This window comes from Acanthochromis polyacanthus, chromosome 13 (genome assembly GCF_021347895.1).
Source record: "Acanthochromis polyacanthus isolate Apoly-LR-REF ecotype Palm Island chromosome 13, KAUST_Apoly_ChrSc, whole genome shotgun sequence".
NCBI classification, from domain to species: Eukaryota; Metazoa; Chordata; class Actinopteri; family Pomacentridae; genus Acanthochromis; species Acanthochromis polyacanthus.
In genome coordinates this window covers 18,761,015-18,778,815 of record NC_067125.1, presented here as the reverse complement: position 1 = coordinate 18,778,815, position 17,801 = coordinate 18,761,015, and the positions used below count along the sequence as shown (strand labels likewise).

At 39.0% G+C, this 17,801-nt stretch overlaps 1 protein-coding gene across 1 annotated transcript; it reads right to left on the bottom strand.

The window, feature by feature from the left end:
• Positions 1-845: 845 nt before the first annotated feature.
• Positions 846-17,053, bottom strand: nlrc3l (NLR family, CARD domain containing 3-like). The gene is made up of 13 exons (XM_022218617.2): positions 16,846-17,053; positions 16,704-16,755; positions 14,733-14,918; positions 13,505-13,597; positions 12,800-12,983; positions 10,069-10,216; positions 9,764-9,856; positions 7,717-8,069; positions 6,665-6,883; positions 6,178-6,353; positions 5,824-6,097; positions 4,503-4,718; positions 846-3,869 (listed from the first exon to the last, which is right to left on the bottom strand). Exons 2-13 carry the CDS (start codon positions 16,727-16,729, stop codon positions 3,483-3,485), a joined length of 2,355 nt encoding a protein of 784 aa, XP_022074309.1. The 5' UTR covers positions 16,730-16,755; positions 16,846-17,053; the 3' UTR covers positions 846-3,482.
• Positions 17,054-17,801: the final 748 nt, after the last annotated feature.

Here is a 17,801-nt window from a genome sequence, read left to right as displayed (position 1 = left end):
CTAATAAATTCATTTTTTTTCTAAACAATATAGGACCACAATGAAAAAAGAGGAAAATCCAACCTTTAATTAAAGTGCATTTTATCAGTGTGTGTGTGTGTGTGTGTGTGTGTGTGTGTGTGTGGGTGGGTGGGGGGGGGGCACTTTAAGAAATAATTATTTTACATCAAATCATGTGTGCCACAATTATTAGCAACCCTGATGTTAATACTTTGTACAACCCCCTTTTGCCAACAAAACAGCACCTAGTCTTCTCCTAGAGTACATTTTTGTACAATTTTCAGTGTGAGAGTATGCTTCCGCAAAAAAAGAAATTATTTTAAGGCTTTCAACACATCTTAACCAGAGGTGCCAATAATTGTGGAGGGCGCTGTATGTACTTGATATTATTGATATATAATACTCTATGTCCTACTTTTATATAGATTGTTTTAACTTTTGGACTATTTCCCCAAGTCAATGTACTTTTCCTTTTGATGATTTTCAATAAATATTGATGCTTTTAGCTACAAAACTTTAGATTAACTTTTAATCCTGATCCTCTTTGTTTTCCTTCCAGTAAGTATGCAGTGAAAGTAGGTATGTAAGCCTATCTTTAATTGAAATTTGCACTATTTCAACTATTCATCTTATTATTCTGGTTTAAACATAAAGGATAACGGTTTGTGACGACACACCACACTGATAAGCCCAAGCAGAAATTACTGAAACTAACACTGAAGAACTGAAATGTGAAATAAATTAATGCAGAAGAAAAAAAAATCAATTGACATTAACTGATCACTAAAATTTTGATCAATCTCTTTCATCAGTATTAATGCAATAAACTTCCAGACCCCAACACGTGGCATTAAATTCACCCTTTAATCATTCTATCTCATAAAAACACCTAAAACATGGCTTACAAAGACTTTCACCAACATGGATGCATAACCATGCCGTATTACAAAATCTGTTTTGGACTGTTGTTTTTTCACAGAAAATTAAGACCGAGGAACTCATTTATAAATTCAGACAGTATATACATACAGCAAAAAGTAAGATTTCACACATACCATCTTCACTTAGAGGCCATGATTTGATTGTAAATGCACACACACAGCATGTATCGTCTTACAACTTCACACGTACTGGTTTTGTATTGATGCGTAGCATAGTTTGTGTTTATATAGGACTACAAAACACCACTAGACCAAGTACTATTTTGCACGTCCACTTTTATTGTGATGACAAATGTCTTGTTCTCGGTTTGTCACAAATCTTGGCAGATTCTGCTAAATCTTATGACATATTTTGATTTGTGCCCAGGATAAATTTATTAAATATTTGAACTTCCCTAAAGTTCAGTTACTTCTGTCACCACTGACATGCACTGTATTTAACCGAGAGGAAAATAAAAGCCACGGGTCGTATTAAAAAATGGTAGCTAGACCAGTGGACTCAAAGACTCAGAGATGTGGAGTGCATGGAGTGTATAACAGCAAGACTGCAGTTAAGGTTGGACATCTATCGAAATAAATGGGTTTCTGTAAGAGAATACTTAGCAAAAGGATAATGTGGTAAATGAAATTGGGTGTGTTTAAAATTTATTAATGTAGAGCTACACCTCTTCCCTCATTTCTGTCTTAAGTTGAGTTGTGATACATCAAAAATGTTTTTTTTTGTTATGGTACTTTTAATTCATCTGGCTATTGTCATTTTTGGTCTACATGCTGCGTGATATTCTTTGTCAAGGATTCTGTTTTTAAAAAATGGTAACTAAATGAAGAAAAGCATTTTCATTGGTTTGTCTTTGTAGAGCAAAACAAACATAATGTACAGTGCCTTGTGAAAGTATTCGGCCCCCTTGAACTTTTCAACCTTTCGCCACATTTCAGGCTTCAAACATAAAGATATAAAATTTTAATTTTTTTGTCAAGAATCAACAACAATTGAGACACAATCGTGAAGTGGAACGAAATTTATTGGATGTTTTAAACTTTTTTAACAAATAAAAACCTGAAAAGTGGGGCGTGCAATATTATTCGGCCCCCTTGCATTAATACTTTGTAGCGCCACCTTTTGCTGCAATTACAGCTGCAAGTCGCTTGGGGTATGTCTCTATCAGTTTTGCACATCGAGAGACTGAAATTCTTGCCCATTCTTCCTTGCAAAACAGCTCGAGCTGTATTTGGCTCCATTCATCTTCCCATCAATTTTAACCATCTTCCCTGTCCCTGCTGAAGAAAAGCAGGCCCAAACCATGAGGCTGCCACCACCATGTTTGACAGTGGGGATGGTGTGTTCAGGGTGATGAGCTGTGTTGCTTTTACGCCAAACATATCGTTTTGCATTGTGGCCAAAAAGTTCGATTTTGGTTTCATCTGACCAGAGCACCTTCTTCCACATGTTTGGTGTGTCTCCCAGGTGGCTTGTGGCAAACTTCAAACGAGACTTTTTATGGATATCTTTGAGAAATGGCTTTCTTCTTGCCACTCTTCCATAAAGGCCAGATTTGTGCAGTGTACGACTGATTGTTGTCCTATGGACAGACTCTCCCACCTCAGCTGTAGATCTCTGCAGTTCATCCAGAGTGATCATGGGCCTCTTGGCTGCATCTCTGATCAGTCTTCTCCTTGTTCGAGGTGAAAGTTTAGAGGGACGGCCGGGCCTTGGTAGATTTGCAGTGGTCTGATACTCCTTCCATTTCAATATGATTGCTTGCACAGTGCTCCTTGAGATGTTTAAAGCTTGGGAAATCTTTTTGTATCCAAATCCGACTTTAAACTTCTCCACAACAGTATCTCGGACCTGCCTGGTGTGTTCCTTGGTCTTCATGATGCTCTCTGCACTTTAAACAGAACCCTGAGACTATCACAGAGCAGGTGCATTTATACGGAGACTTGATTACACACAGGTGGATTCTATTTATCATCATCAGTCATTTAGGACAACATTGGATCATTGAGAGATCCTCACTGAACTTCTGGAGTGAGTTTGCTGCACTGAAAGTAAAGGGGCCGAATAATATTGCACACCCCACTTTTCAGTTTTTTATTTGTTAAAAAAGTATAAAATATCCAATAAATTTCATTCCACTTCATGATTGTGTCCCAATTGTTGTTGATTCTTGACAAAAAATTTAAATTTTATATCTTTATGTTTGAAGCCTGAAATGTGGCGAAAGGTTGAAAAGTTCAAGGGGGCCGAATACTTTCACAAGGCACTGTCGTATTGCATACAGTCTACTGTAGCAGGACACATAGAGCGATTTATTTAGTCTGATGCTGCAGTAAACTCACTGACACTTTAATGGCAGAATCAGAACAAGCAAGGGCCTGATGTTTAAAACAATGTTCGGGATTGTTTTCAGCACTTTGGGGGTGATTAACGGCAAATTCTGTGATGACACAGAAACTTGAAGCTTGAAGGCACTATTCATTTTTTATCTATCGTCTCCATATAAAGTGACATTTGTTTTCATGTAGTGATCCAGCCTCAGCTCACTGGTCTTCCTGGATCATCTCCCGAAGGCACTCTTTCAGGTTTTCCACCCTGTCTGCCGGAGCTTTCTGGATGGTCTGCTCCAGCAGCCGCTGCACCTCGTCCAGTCCAGCCACCTTTGGGGACCTGGGAGGGTAAAGGGCCCCAGCGAGTAGGTCATCGTGGCTTTCTTCGTTAAGCAGGCCACACAGAAAGCGCAGGAACATGTCATAGTGACCCAGTGGGGCGCTGAAGGTTCGCCCTATGGCACAGTGGACCAGGCCTGCTGCTGATTTGGTCGACCATTTGGAGGGTGTGAAGATCTTGGGAAGTCTGGACCCAGAGTCCAAAATGTTCTTCGACTCCATGTAAAACAAGCTGAAGATGTACAGAGCAGCCATGAACTCCTGCAGGAGGGAAAATGCAGAATGGGATGAGGGAATGTCGCTGCGACATGTTTTTAGTTTTCTTGTTTGTTTTGGTTTTTAGGGTGGGGTGGTGGTGTCAAAAGAATCAGTGAACTAAATTTTTGCAAAATTTGTAATAGTGGTAACTGTCTTGTTCTCTCTAAGTAGATGTAGTACATATGTGAAAAAACAGCTCATCACAAATGTTTTCTAGTTCTCCTTAAAAAAAAGATTAGATAAATTTACTTTATTTTTATATTACTCAATTTGGTGAATTCCTACATTTAACCCTCCTGTTGTCTTCATTTACAGGTACCAAAAAATATTGTTTCCTTATCTGAAAAAAAATTAAGAAATTCTACAAAAAAAAAATTCCCCAAATCTACAAAACCTTCAAGGAGAAAATTCCAATAATTCCTTAAAATTGTCCCTTAAAAGTTTTGTAAAAAATAAAATCCCCCGAATATGGGAAGAAAATTCTTGTCATTTTTTTTTTTTTGAAAATTAGTAAAAATCGCAAATGTCGACTGCAAAGTAAATGGTACTCAGCATATTATAACGATGTTATACAGCTGTGGAAAAAAAGGTTTTTTGAATACTAAGATGCAGGTACTGTTAAAAGGACAGTTCTACCTGAAATGTGTAGTGAAAAAAGCAGAACTGCCTTCTCCCATCAGCAGTTGGAGTGAGGACCTCTGAGCAGAAGCCGGAGCAGACCACCACCTCTCGGAACGGCAGGCCGTGCTCCTTCAAATCCTCCTCATAGAAGACACTGGTGTTCTTTTCCAGCATCGTGAAGGCCAGCTTTCCTATGTTAATGAGCATCTGCTTGTCCTCAGCGGACCAAACCTGAGTTGGAAGGTGACATTGAGAAGAAAAAATGTAAAATTCTGACATTGATGGCAAGATAGTGACTAGTTTTTGTTGAAAAATGCCTATATTAGATGCAACCATCTTGTTATTTTAAGCAGGGACACATAACGCTTTAGTGTGTGGGGGTAAAAACACAAACACGATGTGGGGAGAACAAACAGGCCTGGCACAGTTTGTGATGGTTATTTTGCCATTTCTCTTGACAATCTGTCAGTCAGATGCTGGGATGAGCCAACCTTCATGCTAATGATCACCCCTGGTAACAAAAGGTGAGTTTGTGGCTGCCACCGAGACAGGAAAATGTTTTCACAGAGGAAGAGCTTTTCATAAACTGAACAAATGCATGAGGTCAGAAGTGCATGAGGTCAGAAGCACCAGGAGTATGCTCAGTGTTTTCTTGGACAAATACTGATCACTTTGTGGACATCCTGTGATTACACCTGGGTGTTGTTGGCCACACAACACAATCGTCACTCCCCACCCATCCTAATTACTAGTTTTGGCTACGTATGATTTCTTCCTCTTCACCAAAATGACATTTATCTTCCAGGTTACTGGAATACTGTATCGCTAAAAGGAGATTATTTTGATGGGGATGGCAGCCAAATTCAAACCAGACGTGGTTGTTGATTTATTACGGGCACGGTGCCTGAACTAATCATCACCCCTTGTGTAATATAACAGTTTGAAAACTGCTAAAAATTAGATGATCATGTATCAACCCAAATTAAAATCAGAGATTAATAAAATTAAATGGGGAGACATATCTCTAAATTTGAAACTTTGAATAAAGGTTGCTAAAGAAAATCTGTGGCCCCACTTCAGTGTTATATTGTCTAACTTTTAAACAAGAGTGAATTGCAACAAGGCATTTAGTCCACATAACAAAAATATGAGATCAGTAAAGAAATATTTGGAGTACTGCAAGTCAAAAGAGAAATAACCATTTTACAGAATGATATTCACTGAAACTACAGGTGGAAGAATAGTGGCACTTGACAGAAATTTCAGTGATACAATTGGCTCATTTCTAAGCCTTTTATATCACTAAAACTAAGAGCCACAGACTGATGCACCTTACCAGATTAATTTCCGTTTTTTCATGGTAGAACTCCAGCCTGCGATTTGACTGGATCACAAAAATGTTGATGTAGAACGATGTCAGTCTGGGAGGCTCCGTCCCGTAGTCCCGATAATGGAAGCGTCGCTCGAACACTTTGGCCGCCATCCAGCAGACAAAGGGCTGGCGAGTCAGGATCTTTAGTGTTGGTAGGCGTTTGTAGTGCGCCACAATCTTTGCTGCAACCTCTGCATCAATAAAGCGCTTGGTCAGGAAGTGGTCCTTCATCTCGTCACTGGAAAAAAAAACATTAGATTGTCTGAGAGATATAATAAGACAAAACCATAATCAGACAGAATACATCAGCACACGTACGTGTAGCCCTGTATTTCTGTGGTGAGGTCTATGAACTTGGATGGTATTTGAGAGACGGCTGTAGGCCTCCCCAGGATCCAGATGCGGGCACCAGGAAGCACAGTGCCTCGGAAGATGTTCACAATCACGACATCAGGATGCGCTTTGGTGCGATTGCCATGTATTACTGGAGCATTCTAGAAAAACAGTAAAAACTATCAGCTTCTTTTCATCATTTGATTCAGGAACAAAGTTTTTAAAAGATGTCTGGACTACTCAAACTTGTGGATCTTCAAAAACTGAAAAAGAAGACGCAGCATTGTGGTCTTCTGGGTACAATAACATCTTTTCAAAGGTTTTATTGGGACAGACATAAAATATAATCACATTACTTGTGTGCAAATAGAGATTTTCAAATTTCTATTGTTGGATTTCTGTACAATCAGGATTCTAGATATGTTTTTACTATTGCAAATGTGTGTCAGGTGCATGTGTGCAGATGGGATACCTCCCAGTCCAGAGGATATTGGTAGCGATCGAACCCGTCCATTATGACGAGATATTTACAGTTCTCTTCGTCCAGGAAAGTGATGCCTCTTAAGTCTGGATGATAAAATTCAATCATGTCCATCACGGACATGATCTGAGGAGGAGGACGCTCGCTGTCCTTTCTGTTTCGCAGATTCCGTATAGCACGGAATGAAAGTTTGATGACAAACTGTAAATCCTGATCAAAAATGGACAGAAAAATGTCATCAGTCAACAAAAACTGCACAAAAGAAAAAACATTTCTGAGACAGAACGTTTGCATGATGCATCTATGGTGCATGTTCTACAGGTCTCATTTGCAAAGTTGTAGTTGCACATTAAGTATCTGAAATCAAAATAAATGGTGGACTGTGGGACTTTGCAGTAAATGAAGATCTGTTACATTCAAGCCATTACCAAACAAGTTTACATATTTCTGACGAAGCCTATCACTTCCAGGTAAATCTCAACATTCACAGGTTAGCACACCCATGGCAATGCTCTTTCAGTTAACCAGCAATGATTGGTTTGACAGAGCTGAAGAGGCGAGCAACAGTACAGATGGAGGAGGCTACAAGAACCCACTGTTTATTTATTAGGCATGCTCATAACTCATTTTGGGTTACTAAGTAATCTTATCTGGATCTGTGAGTTTTTTTGAAATGGCAGCTTTTCTCCAAACTGTTTTACAATTTGCCTCTCATTTACCAATTTTGCTGGCCTGACCATCAAGTGCAAATTATTGTTCGGTGTTGTGCCTAACTCTGTAAAGTGCACAGAGGCAGGGATCAAAATGCTTCACCTGTGATTAGTGAACTATTTCATGAGACGCATTCTGAATTCACACAAACACAATGAACATACTGCTGTCTTCATATGGCAGAGGTGGTCCTAACGTGTATGTTTAAACATCCCACAAACACTGACCACTGTTGTGGTGTTTTTGGTGGCCTGACAAAGTCCAAGTTTAACTCTTAATAATACGTTACATGTTCAAGAGTTTACAGAAAATGGATTTTTGGGAAATCTCACCAAATTGGACCGATGCTCTGACCAGTCCAGGCAAAACTTCGCCACACAGACAGACAAGCCAATTCCTGGAATCCCAGTGGTCAGCACCGTCCTCACTGGCGTGCCATCCTCCTTCTGCTGTCTGAACAGGTCAGTCACACCAACATAGGTGACATTACTGGGAACCTGGAGTGGCGTCACATGGTGTGGTCGGAACTCATGCGAGAGGTCAACTCCTCCATAACTGCCTATGGTAATCAGCGGCTCCACGTAGACGGTCTCTAACAAAGGTTGTCTTCCAGCGTGACTCACCCCTTCATAGAGGGTGGAATGTTTTCTGTTTAATTCCCCCCTCAGAATATGACGGATCAACACTGGTGGTGGAGAAAGAGAGGAAAGCAAACAGAATGACACGGATAATCACAACATTTCACTCAAGCACACCTGCCTACAAGCTGTCTTGAATGTCGCATTACAAAAGTAATTTTTCTACACCAGCTTTCCTCTGGTATGGCAGTCACCATTTCTGTGTACATTCTCACAAGAAAGGAGGTGTCAAGCCACATCCAAACTAAATTTTTTAGCTAAATAAGTGCAGGTAGTTTACTGTATCATTTCTGTTACAAGGAGAGTATCACCCATATCTAATTCAGAATAGCACATCAGGGCGGGAAAGGGTTTAACTCATATTGTTTGCATTCTACTTGTCTCCTTAACCACCCTGAAACCCATACAGTTTCGAGGTGTTACTTTACACTGACACATTTTTACTAAATGTCAGCTCATTTTTCATGGCAATATAAAGTCCTGCATCTCTATGGAAACAGGACAACCATGACAAGAAGTAGGGAGAACTCAAATAATGTCTCCTTGCAGCACAATCAATTTAGAATGTCATAAGTCAGAAAAACAAATAAGTACCGTTAAAATTCTTAAAACTGGAAAAACTTGAAAGCGATAGTGTTTCCAATACTGGGGGGAAAAACATGACTCTACATCAGGGGAATTCAACTAAAATTCAAAGCGGTAAATGTCAGAGAAAATGTATTAAAGCAAAGGTCTGGAATATCATAAAGTTTAACTTGAATTAGTGTGATATATGTGGATGCAACCTAGTAGTTTAATTAGCATCTGCATGTAATCAATAACTGACCGTCAAATCAAATAAATTCAGTTCGGTTAAAAAACATTTTGACAAGATTTTTTAAGAAAATTTTTGATAAAATTGTGCATCTTAAAATAAAGTGCAGAACTTGAAAAAATAATGACTAAACAACCTGAACCAACTTACACATCTTTAATACCTAAATCTCAAAAAATTTAAACAATTGAACACCTTATTTTTTTCCTGTATCACTCCCCTTTTATTTCCTGCTGCTTAATGGGAGAACTGAGCTGCAGCTTGCCCTGTCAGTATTTTGAATCGTGGCCTGAACTGTGTCATTCTCAAACACATTTGGAGCTCATTGGTGAGTCTGGAACAATATTTACTTTTGATTATGTTCATAGCTGAGAAGCTGTCTCACAGCTGTATGTTGAGCCAAAGATGGTCAGCATGTTCAAGGCTATTTTCCTCTCGGTGTTGCTTTATTTATTTTTCTTTTTTGTCTGTCCTCTTCTTCTCTGTCGCGTGCCTCTCAACTGTTTTCTGAATGCAGAGCTGCAATGTTTAGAGATGCCATTGGCTGAGTAGCAGAACATGGGATGGCTAAAGTCATACATAATTGGTCTGTGTGTTTCCTGAGCTGATAAACCAATGCCGTAAACACTGAAAAAGCTGCGCCAGTAAAACAGAAGCGACTCGTCAACTTTAAAAATGTACTGTGCATAGCAATTAGCAGCAATATTTTAAAGGCCATAACTCAGTAACTGCTGTAACAGAGCCTCTCTTGATACCTAAAACATAAACAGACACTGCTCTAGGTTTCAACGCAGCGCATCCACAAAGTCTCTTTCATAAATACAAAACAACCACATGTGTAACTAAATATCTCACAACAAAACAAACCAATCCCCCCCTCAGCGTTTGCCAAGGTGTTGGGATAAACTCGGCAAAATGTCCACTTACCTCTCTTGCACAGTTTGTCTAGTTTCTTTGCCAGCTCGAATTTGCCAATATTTTCCAGAGTATGTATAGTATGCAACAGTGCACGTTCTTCACCTAGAGGACAGAATTTTTGATAAAATTAAAAACAGCAAGCAATCACTCAAGGTATTGAATTTTTTAATGCCTATTGCCACTTTGGAATTAATAGGCTAAACTAGCAAAATTTAGTATTAAACAATCAAGGACACAAGTGTTAGTTAACTTTTTTAACTTCAGATCTCTCTTCGTGCCATTCACCCGTGTGTTCCATTGCTGTGTGTTCTTACCAAGAATCTCCAGAGTTTTGTCAACAAAGTCAAGTACGTCTCCGCATATTGTATCTGATAATGTTATACGTCTTTCCCACTGGTGATACCACATCTTAAAGTTCAGCAAGTCATCTTTGCTGAGGTCTGTCAGAACACTCTGGATGGTCTTCAGAGGGAAGATAAGATCAAAACACAAGTTAACATGTTGCCTTACAGAAAGTACGTTGGCACACTGTGGGCCAGTTATTACCAAGATCAAACCAATAAAAAATATTTTATTAAGCTTCAGTCAATTCCAGCCGTTTTCAGTACAAAAAATCGCTAATATTCTATTTTTAAATAAAAAAATTACGAAAAATACGGGGAATATTGGACGTGCATCGGGAGGTGCATTTCCTTGAAAACGACCGATTCGGGGATTTTATACCGACTTCAGGACATGTTTTGGACAAAATAGTTTACTGGCTTGTGTCGTCTGGATGTAAAAGGTTGGATTATGGCCGTTTTTTTTGGAATCTTTTTTTTTGTGTGTAATAATAAACCCGGAAATGTGAGTCGCGCTGTGTGCGTTGAAGCCGTGTATAGAGAACGGATGGATGAATATTTGTTTCTGTCGGACAAATGTGTTTTTCTCACCCGCTGTGGTAATCGCATCTGAAAGTGGTTTATACCGGCGGATTCATGAGAATCTAAGCTTTCCATCGGCGTATAGTGTTTGTATAATCGCGTTTGCACCGGTCGGACATTCTTGAAATTCCTATGCAAATTAGTAGGTGTACCGCCGGCGGTACACTGAAGCTTAAAGGGTTACTGATAATTTGTAACAAAATAGCACAACTACTTGTTAGCTATTCTAGAGTTGTAGCTTTTACACAATATAACAACTGAGGAGTAGTGACAAACAGTATGGGGAAACATTAACTGGCAAACATACTATTGTTGCAACTTACAATATCAGTAAAAAGTTTGGACACACCTTCTCATTAAGCTTTTTTCTCTGTTTTACTACTTTCTACATTGTAGATACATACTGAAGACATCAAAACTATGAAGCAAGACATATGGAATTATTAACAAACAATTGTGATGCAACTCCAAATATGCTTTATATGTAAATTCCTCAAAATAGCCACTCTTTGCTTTGACTACTGCTTTGCAAACCCTTGGAATTCTCTTGATGAGCTTCATGAAGCTGTCACTTTAATTTTGTTCACTTCACAGGTGTACCTCATCAAAGTGAATTTCTTGCCTTAATAGTGGGGTTGGGACCATCAGTTGTGTTGTGCAGGAGTGAGATTGGTTGACAGCTCTATTTGACAACTGTTAGAATCCATATTATGTCAAGAACCAATCAGCTAAGTAAAGAGAAACAACAGTCCATCATTACTTTAAGAACTGAAGGTCAGTCAGTCCGGAAAAATGCAAAAAATCTGAATGCATCCCTAAGTGCAGTCACAAAAACCATCAAGTGCTACGATGAAACTGGCTCACATGAGGACCGCCTCAGGAAAAGAAGACCAAGATTCACCTCTGCTGCTGAGGATAAGTTCATTCGAGTCACCGGCCTCAGAAATCACAAGTTAACAGCACCTCAGATTAGAAATGCCACACAGAGTTCTAGTAGCAGACACATCTCTACATCAACTGTTCAGAGGAGACTGACCAATCAGGCCTTCATGGTCAAATAGATGCTAAGAAACCACTACTAAGGAAAAGCAACAAGCAGAAGAGATTTGTTTGGGCCAAGAAACACAAGGAATGAACATTAGACCAGTGGAAATCTATGCTTTGACCTAAATCAGTCCAAATTTGAGATCTTTGGTTCCACCTGCCATGTCTTTATGTGACAAAGAAAAGGTGAACAGATGGTCTCTACATGCATGGTTCCCACCGTGAAGCATGGAGGAGGAGGTATGATGGTGTGGAGGTGCTTTGCTGGTGACACTGTTGGGGATGTACTCAAAATTGAAAGCACACTGAACCAGCATGGCTACCACAGCATGCCGTTCTATCTGATTTGCATTTACTTGCACCATTTATTTTTCAACAGGGGGTGGGTTGTGGGCGGGATGTGAGGTGGATCCACCTGCGCAATCTTCCAGCTGGTGTGTGATTTGTAAAGGGGAAATTGCGTGCAGCTGTGCGTACGCACAGGTTTATAAACAGAATATTTTTTGGCGTATGCCTATTTCAGATTTTCAGCATACGCAAACTTTTAGTATGGATCCTACGCAATGTTTTATAAATGAGGCCCCTGGTCTCCAAAGTCATTTGACCTAAACCCAATCCAGATAGTTTGGGATGAGATGAACCGCAGAGTGAAGGCAAAAGGGTCAAACGAGTGCTCAGCATCTCTGGGAACTCCTTCAAAACTGTTAGAAAACCATTTCAGGTGACTACCTCATGAAGCTCATGCAGAGAAAACCAAGAGTGAGCAGTAATCAAAGGGTGGCCATTTTGAGGAATCTAAAATATAAAACACATTTTGACATATTTCATTTTTTTGTTTACTACATAATTCCATATGTGTTCATTCATAGTTTTGATGCCTTCAGTGAGAATCTACAATGTAAATAGTGATGAAATAAAGAAACATTACATGAGAAGGTGTGTCCAAACTTTTGACTGGTTGCATATCTAATTCTAGCACTTTTCTAAGTTTAAATACATACTGGTCTTAGGATCAAACAACAAATTCTGCGAAGAACAAAAAAGATTATACATTGCAGTCTAATTGTTATGCACCAACCTTGAACACATGTGGCATGTCCTGCTCTGGGTGCAGTTTTCCTGGCTGGCTGTTCTCATCAGTCTGCATAGCATCCTCTGGTTCAATGGGCTCAGGTGGTTCTGGGGAATTAGTTACCAAAAGTTCATCCTCATCTTCTTCCACATCATCAACATCTTCAGGAAAATCCTCTAGATCAGAAGACCTGAATGACAAAAGAGCAGTTAGAAACCACTGCAAACACTGTCCAAAAATCACAATGACATTTAATGGCTTTTATCTAAAGCCGACAAAAAATCACATTAAAAGAAAAAAAAAAGCATACCGCATATTTGACCTAAAAACCTGAAGACACTGAACACTTGTAGACATGAATAAAACATCTTTCAAACGTAAAGAATGTTTGTCTCCAAAATGTGTTACACTCAATAAAAATATAAATGCAACACTTTTGTTTTTGCTCCCATTTTTTATGAGATGAACTCAAAGATCTAAAACTTTTTCCACATACGCAACATCACCATTTCTCTCAAATATTGTTCACAAATCTGTCTAAATCTGTGATAGTGAGCACTTCTCCTTTGCTGAGATAATCCATCCCACCTCACAGGTGGGATGGGGGGGCAGATAGTAAGTATGTTTTAGGACTTTGATGTTACACAAGTATAAGCGACTAACACTTTTAGAGATCTACAAGAGGCGATTCTGTGTGTGTGTTTCCTCTACCCGGTTTCAATAACAAAGGCTCCTGGTGGTTTGGTCTGCATCGTGGTCATGGTGTAGAGGGTCTCTGGAGACTCAGAACGAATCATCTGCACCCTGGCCAACATAAAGACAGTAGAAGAAACTGTAAGAGCATGCTAACCTCTTATGACCCAATTGAAAGCATTCAAAGCAGTGCATTCAAATGTTCCGTGCAATAAAGTTTCTCTTGACTTCCATAGAAAACTATTCCATCCTGTATATTTTATTAAGGAAACGAAGGCAGATGATCAGCATTTACATGTTTATCTTGCTTTAGACTACTGGCTGAAGTTTCAAAAACATGAGCATGAAGAGGGACTCGTCATAGATGTATTTTTTCTGATGTGGCACTACCCTGTAGCCCAGCAAAATTACTCCAAATCCTTGATAATCAACTGCCTTCATGTTTTTTAACAGTCTGCTGTGTCTTGAGGACAAATACACACCCCTAGCAGAAATGCAGTTCTACTGGATCATGTTTCAGCTTTTCACGAAGAAAGGAATTATTGCTGAAAGTGAGAGCAGGTTAAATGGAGGAAATCAAACTTGTGACTTGGACTTTGTTTCTGGAACTAAACTCCCAGAGAGGAGCAACAGACATGGGAACCTTCAGTTTAATACTCATTGTGTTAGAAATCTAAAATAGGTGATGAAGCAATACTACATGAAACACCATCAAAGACTTGTTTACCACTAAAAAAGGACAGCATAACTCTTGAAAACCATTTACACAACAGTTTAAGCCCAGAATCAGACATGTTGCAAAATGTACAATGTGTGACTATTAAATAGTGAGACAGGATTTCAGTCAGTCAAACTGCAGATATGCAGGAATAAACTATGGAGGATACAAAGATCAATGGGCAAGAAGAAACAATCTCTGAAAGCTGTAATTTCCTCAAATAAGATAAAACTGAATAACATTATTTATCTTACACTTTCTATTTATATTTTAAAATGTAACCTTTGCAATTTGCTAATTATGTTGTTGGAATCAACTATTTGTGCAGCCATAATAACTATGACTCGTAGCAAGTTTAATCCAAATTTTAACAAGACAAACACCAGCTTAGACACTGGGTTAAACTGGTCAAGATACAGACAAAAGCAACAGTAAAATCAGTAACAAAGTGAAGCTTTTAGCATCAGAATATCCAAAACACAGAAACAAAATGGAACCGTGCTGTAAATATCAAACAAGATCAAGTACCCTGTGTCCTCGGTTGCAGACGGTTCAGGTAGTTCTACAAGCACGTCATCAGCTTCATCCTCCTCGTCCCCCTCTTCCTCCGTGTTATCGCTGTCGCTCTTCATTGAACCATAGCTAGAGGGAGGCCTCTTCAACTTCTTCCTCTGCTCTTCCTCATCGTCCACCTCCTCTTCATTCCTAAAGATTCTGAGGGGACAAAAACAAGCTGTTAATATGCAAGCGGGTGAGAGACACTGTTGATAATCAGGCCATCAGATAATTCATTAACCATTTTATTGATACCCAAATGTTTTTATTTCTTATTTACAAAAGTAAGAATAAACTAAAAAATATGTAGCACTGGATCCATTCCTCTTCAACAGTGGATTAAGCTACAAAAAAACACAATACAGCTGATCAGAAATGTTAGGATATTATCTTACTGCTTGTAAACAGTCTGACCTGTTTACTCATTCTGTTTCTTAGTTTTATGAATAGATGCTTCTCATAACTACATATAGAGCAGCCAAGTAAACATATTTTATTATTTAATTGCAAGTTCTGTACGATTTTCTGCAGTTTTGTCATCAACATAGGAAACAGAATATATCTAAATATGATTAGTTAATTATTTAGGGCATAGTGTTATGGGACTTTACAGATACATCCCACAAGCACCTGCATCTCCTGTCCTAGATTTTTTGAAAGGTTTGGTCACCCACATTACTTTTGTACCAAGTATATGAAAACAAGTATTGCACAACTTAGAATTCTAACCAACAGCCTGCACCTACTTTGATATTGAAATTGAACATGGCTGAAACACAAAAGAGGGATGAGCTCACTTTGTGTAATCAGTAACACCAGGTAGCTCCTCCAATGTCTGCTTTTTGATTGGCAGAGGAATAATAAGTGAGTGGTTAGATTTTAATTCATCACAGAAAACGCTCGGCCTCATGCCGTTCTGAGTGAATTGCTAGATATTTTAGGAATTGTTTCTTTCAATTAATTGTATGTGGCTGTGCCTTTAAAACAGCTGTATGTCAGCAGAGGAGCTTGCTTTGGTGCTCTGACCAGAGATATTGATGCAGCAGGTATGAGTAAAATGCAGGTTAGGCTCATTGTGATTTTAAATGGTGCTTATTAAAATTGTTTGCATTCTCGGTTGGTAATGCTTTACTCTTGGTCTAAGTGTTAATTTTGTCCCCATCTGTGTTTTTTTTCAGTGGTTGCTCAGCATGCCAACACTGTCTCCTGCTGAATTTTTTTAGCCTATGTTTGCTTTTGGTCATCAGCCAGCTCTTGTGTTACCTGTGGATGAAAAGACCTGAGAGTGCAGCTTGTGAGGATGGACTAACATCTATAATTTATGCTTTCTGTTTTATTTTTTTAGTTCATCACTTATTTCAATCTGCTCTGGGCAATATTTAAGTCCTAGTAGTACAGAGACCAAATTTGTGTGTTGGTTGTATCCACGACTGGATTTATTCCAGTGTTATTTATTTCTCTCAAATACCTAACAGTTATAAACATTAGCACAAGTGCAGTTCCCTGTCAGTGACTTACTTCATGGCTAGCTTGCAGTGTGAGCCTTTATATTCTCAAAAAGCACAGTGCCTTGCATTTTACATCTATTTTATTCGGCAATGACCTGAAAATGGTGTAAATTTCAGGTTAAAATCTCAAGACTGCTGGGTTTGGGTCTCTAGCGTGTCAAAATCCAACCAGCGTCTCTTCAGGAAGTAGTTTGGAAAATGTGAAACATTTGGCTCAATAACGCATATTTCCTTAACTACTGAAGCACAACTACATAAATAGTTAGTTACCCACATAGCTAGTTAGCTAACAGCGTCGTAGGATACAAACAACTTAGAAAAGATGAATAACTGAACTCGTGCGATAATGATAACTGACATGACCTCTTTACACAATGATCTCAAGTCAAACATAGAGAAGTTAGCTCGTCTCCCAAAGACGAGTGCCAACACCCACCTTTGCACCTCGGTGTCCGGGTCCATGTTTCGGGGTGAGACGGACTCACTCACTGTAGATGTAGAAAATATATCAGTCGACTAAATCTTATTAAATTCGACGCTCTAACTTGAATGCTACATCAAAAAAGAAGGCAATCCACCTGACAGACGTTACCCTCACCGATACTAAACTACAACAACATGCCGGCCAAATACCACCTAGAAAAGTTTCAAATGTTCTATCTTGGTAAATATCTAATCCAAATAAGCCATACTATTAGGGTTAAGGCCTTATCAGCGGCCATGCACCATTTTTCGCCGTCAGTTAGGAGTTTCGATTTCGACTCGGCCTTTTCCGTCAGCCAACGAACGAAGACGAAATCGAGAGACCCGTTTTCAGAATAAAAGCATAATCCCCAGAAAAAAACATCAGTACTCATCGTACACACAATATGTATGGTGAAAATATTATAAAATTTTACTTTCTAGTCCGGAACGTCCAGCAGATGCATTGTCATTGCTTGTCAAGTATTTCAATTCACAATATGATCTATTTTGAAACCTTGAATGTATTAATTTGTACACAGATACGACTAACAGAATAACCTCTGTGTTCCTGAATTGACAGAATAACATGGTTTCAGCTTCACAGTTAAAGATGCATTGAATGTTTAAGCATAAGCATTTGCACAAATCAGCTGTCTGTGCTTGATTTACTGTAACAGACTTTCAAACTACAAATTCGAGTTGTTCAGCTTTTATTCTAAAAGCTTGGTTTTACTCAGGAAATCTGCCGTTTTCCGAGGAATGTAGCTCTGACATGTCTGACATGCTGCCACATGCAGAATTAGGAAGTCGTACCAGAGTTGGGTGTATGCTGATATGTGGTTCATGAGAAGTCATTTCTTATCTAAACATCAGAAGAGTCATTGACACGTGCAGTGTCTATAAAAAAGACAAGCACACTAACATATTGTCAAAAATGTACAGCTGAATGACCACTGGAGTGCAGTGTAAAGCTTTTCAACTTACATCACGTGAACCACAACAAGCTTAAGTATTCAGATTTAGTCGTTTTTGACTGGAAAGGGATCTTTGTGTTTCTGACAGCTCCTAT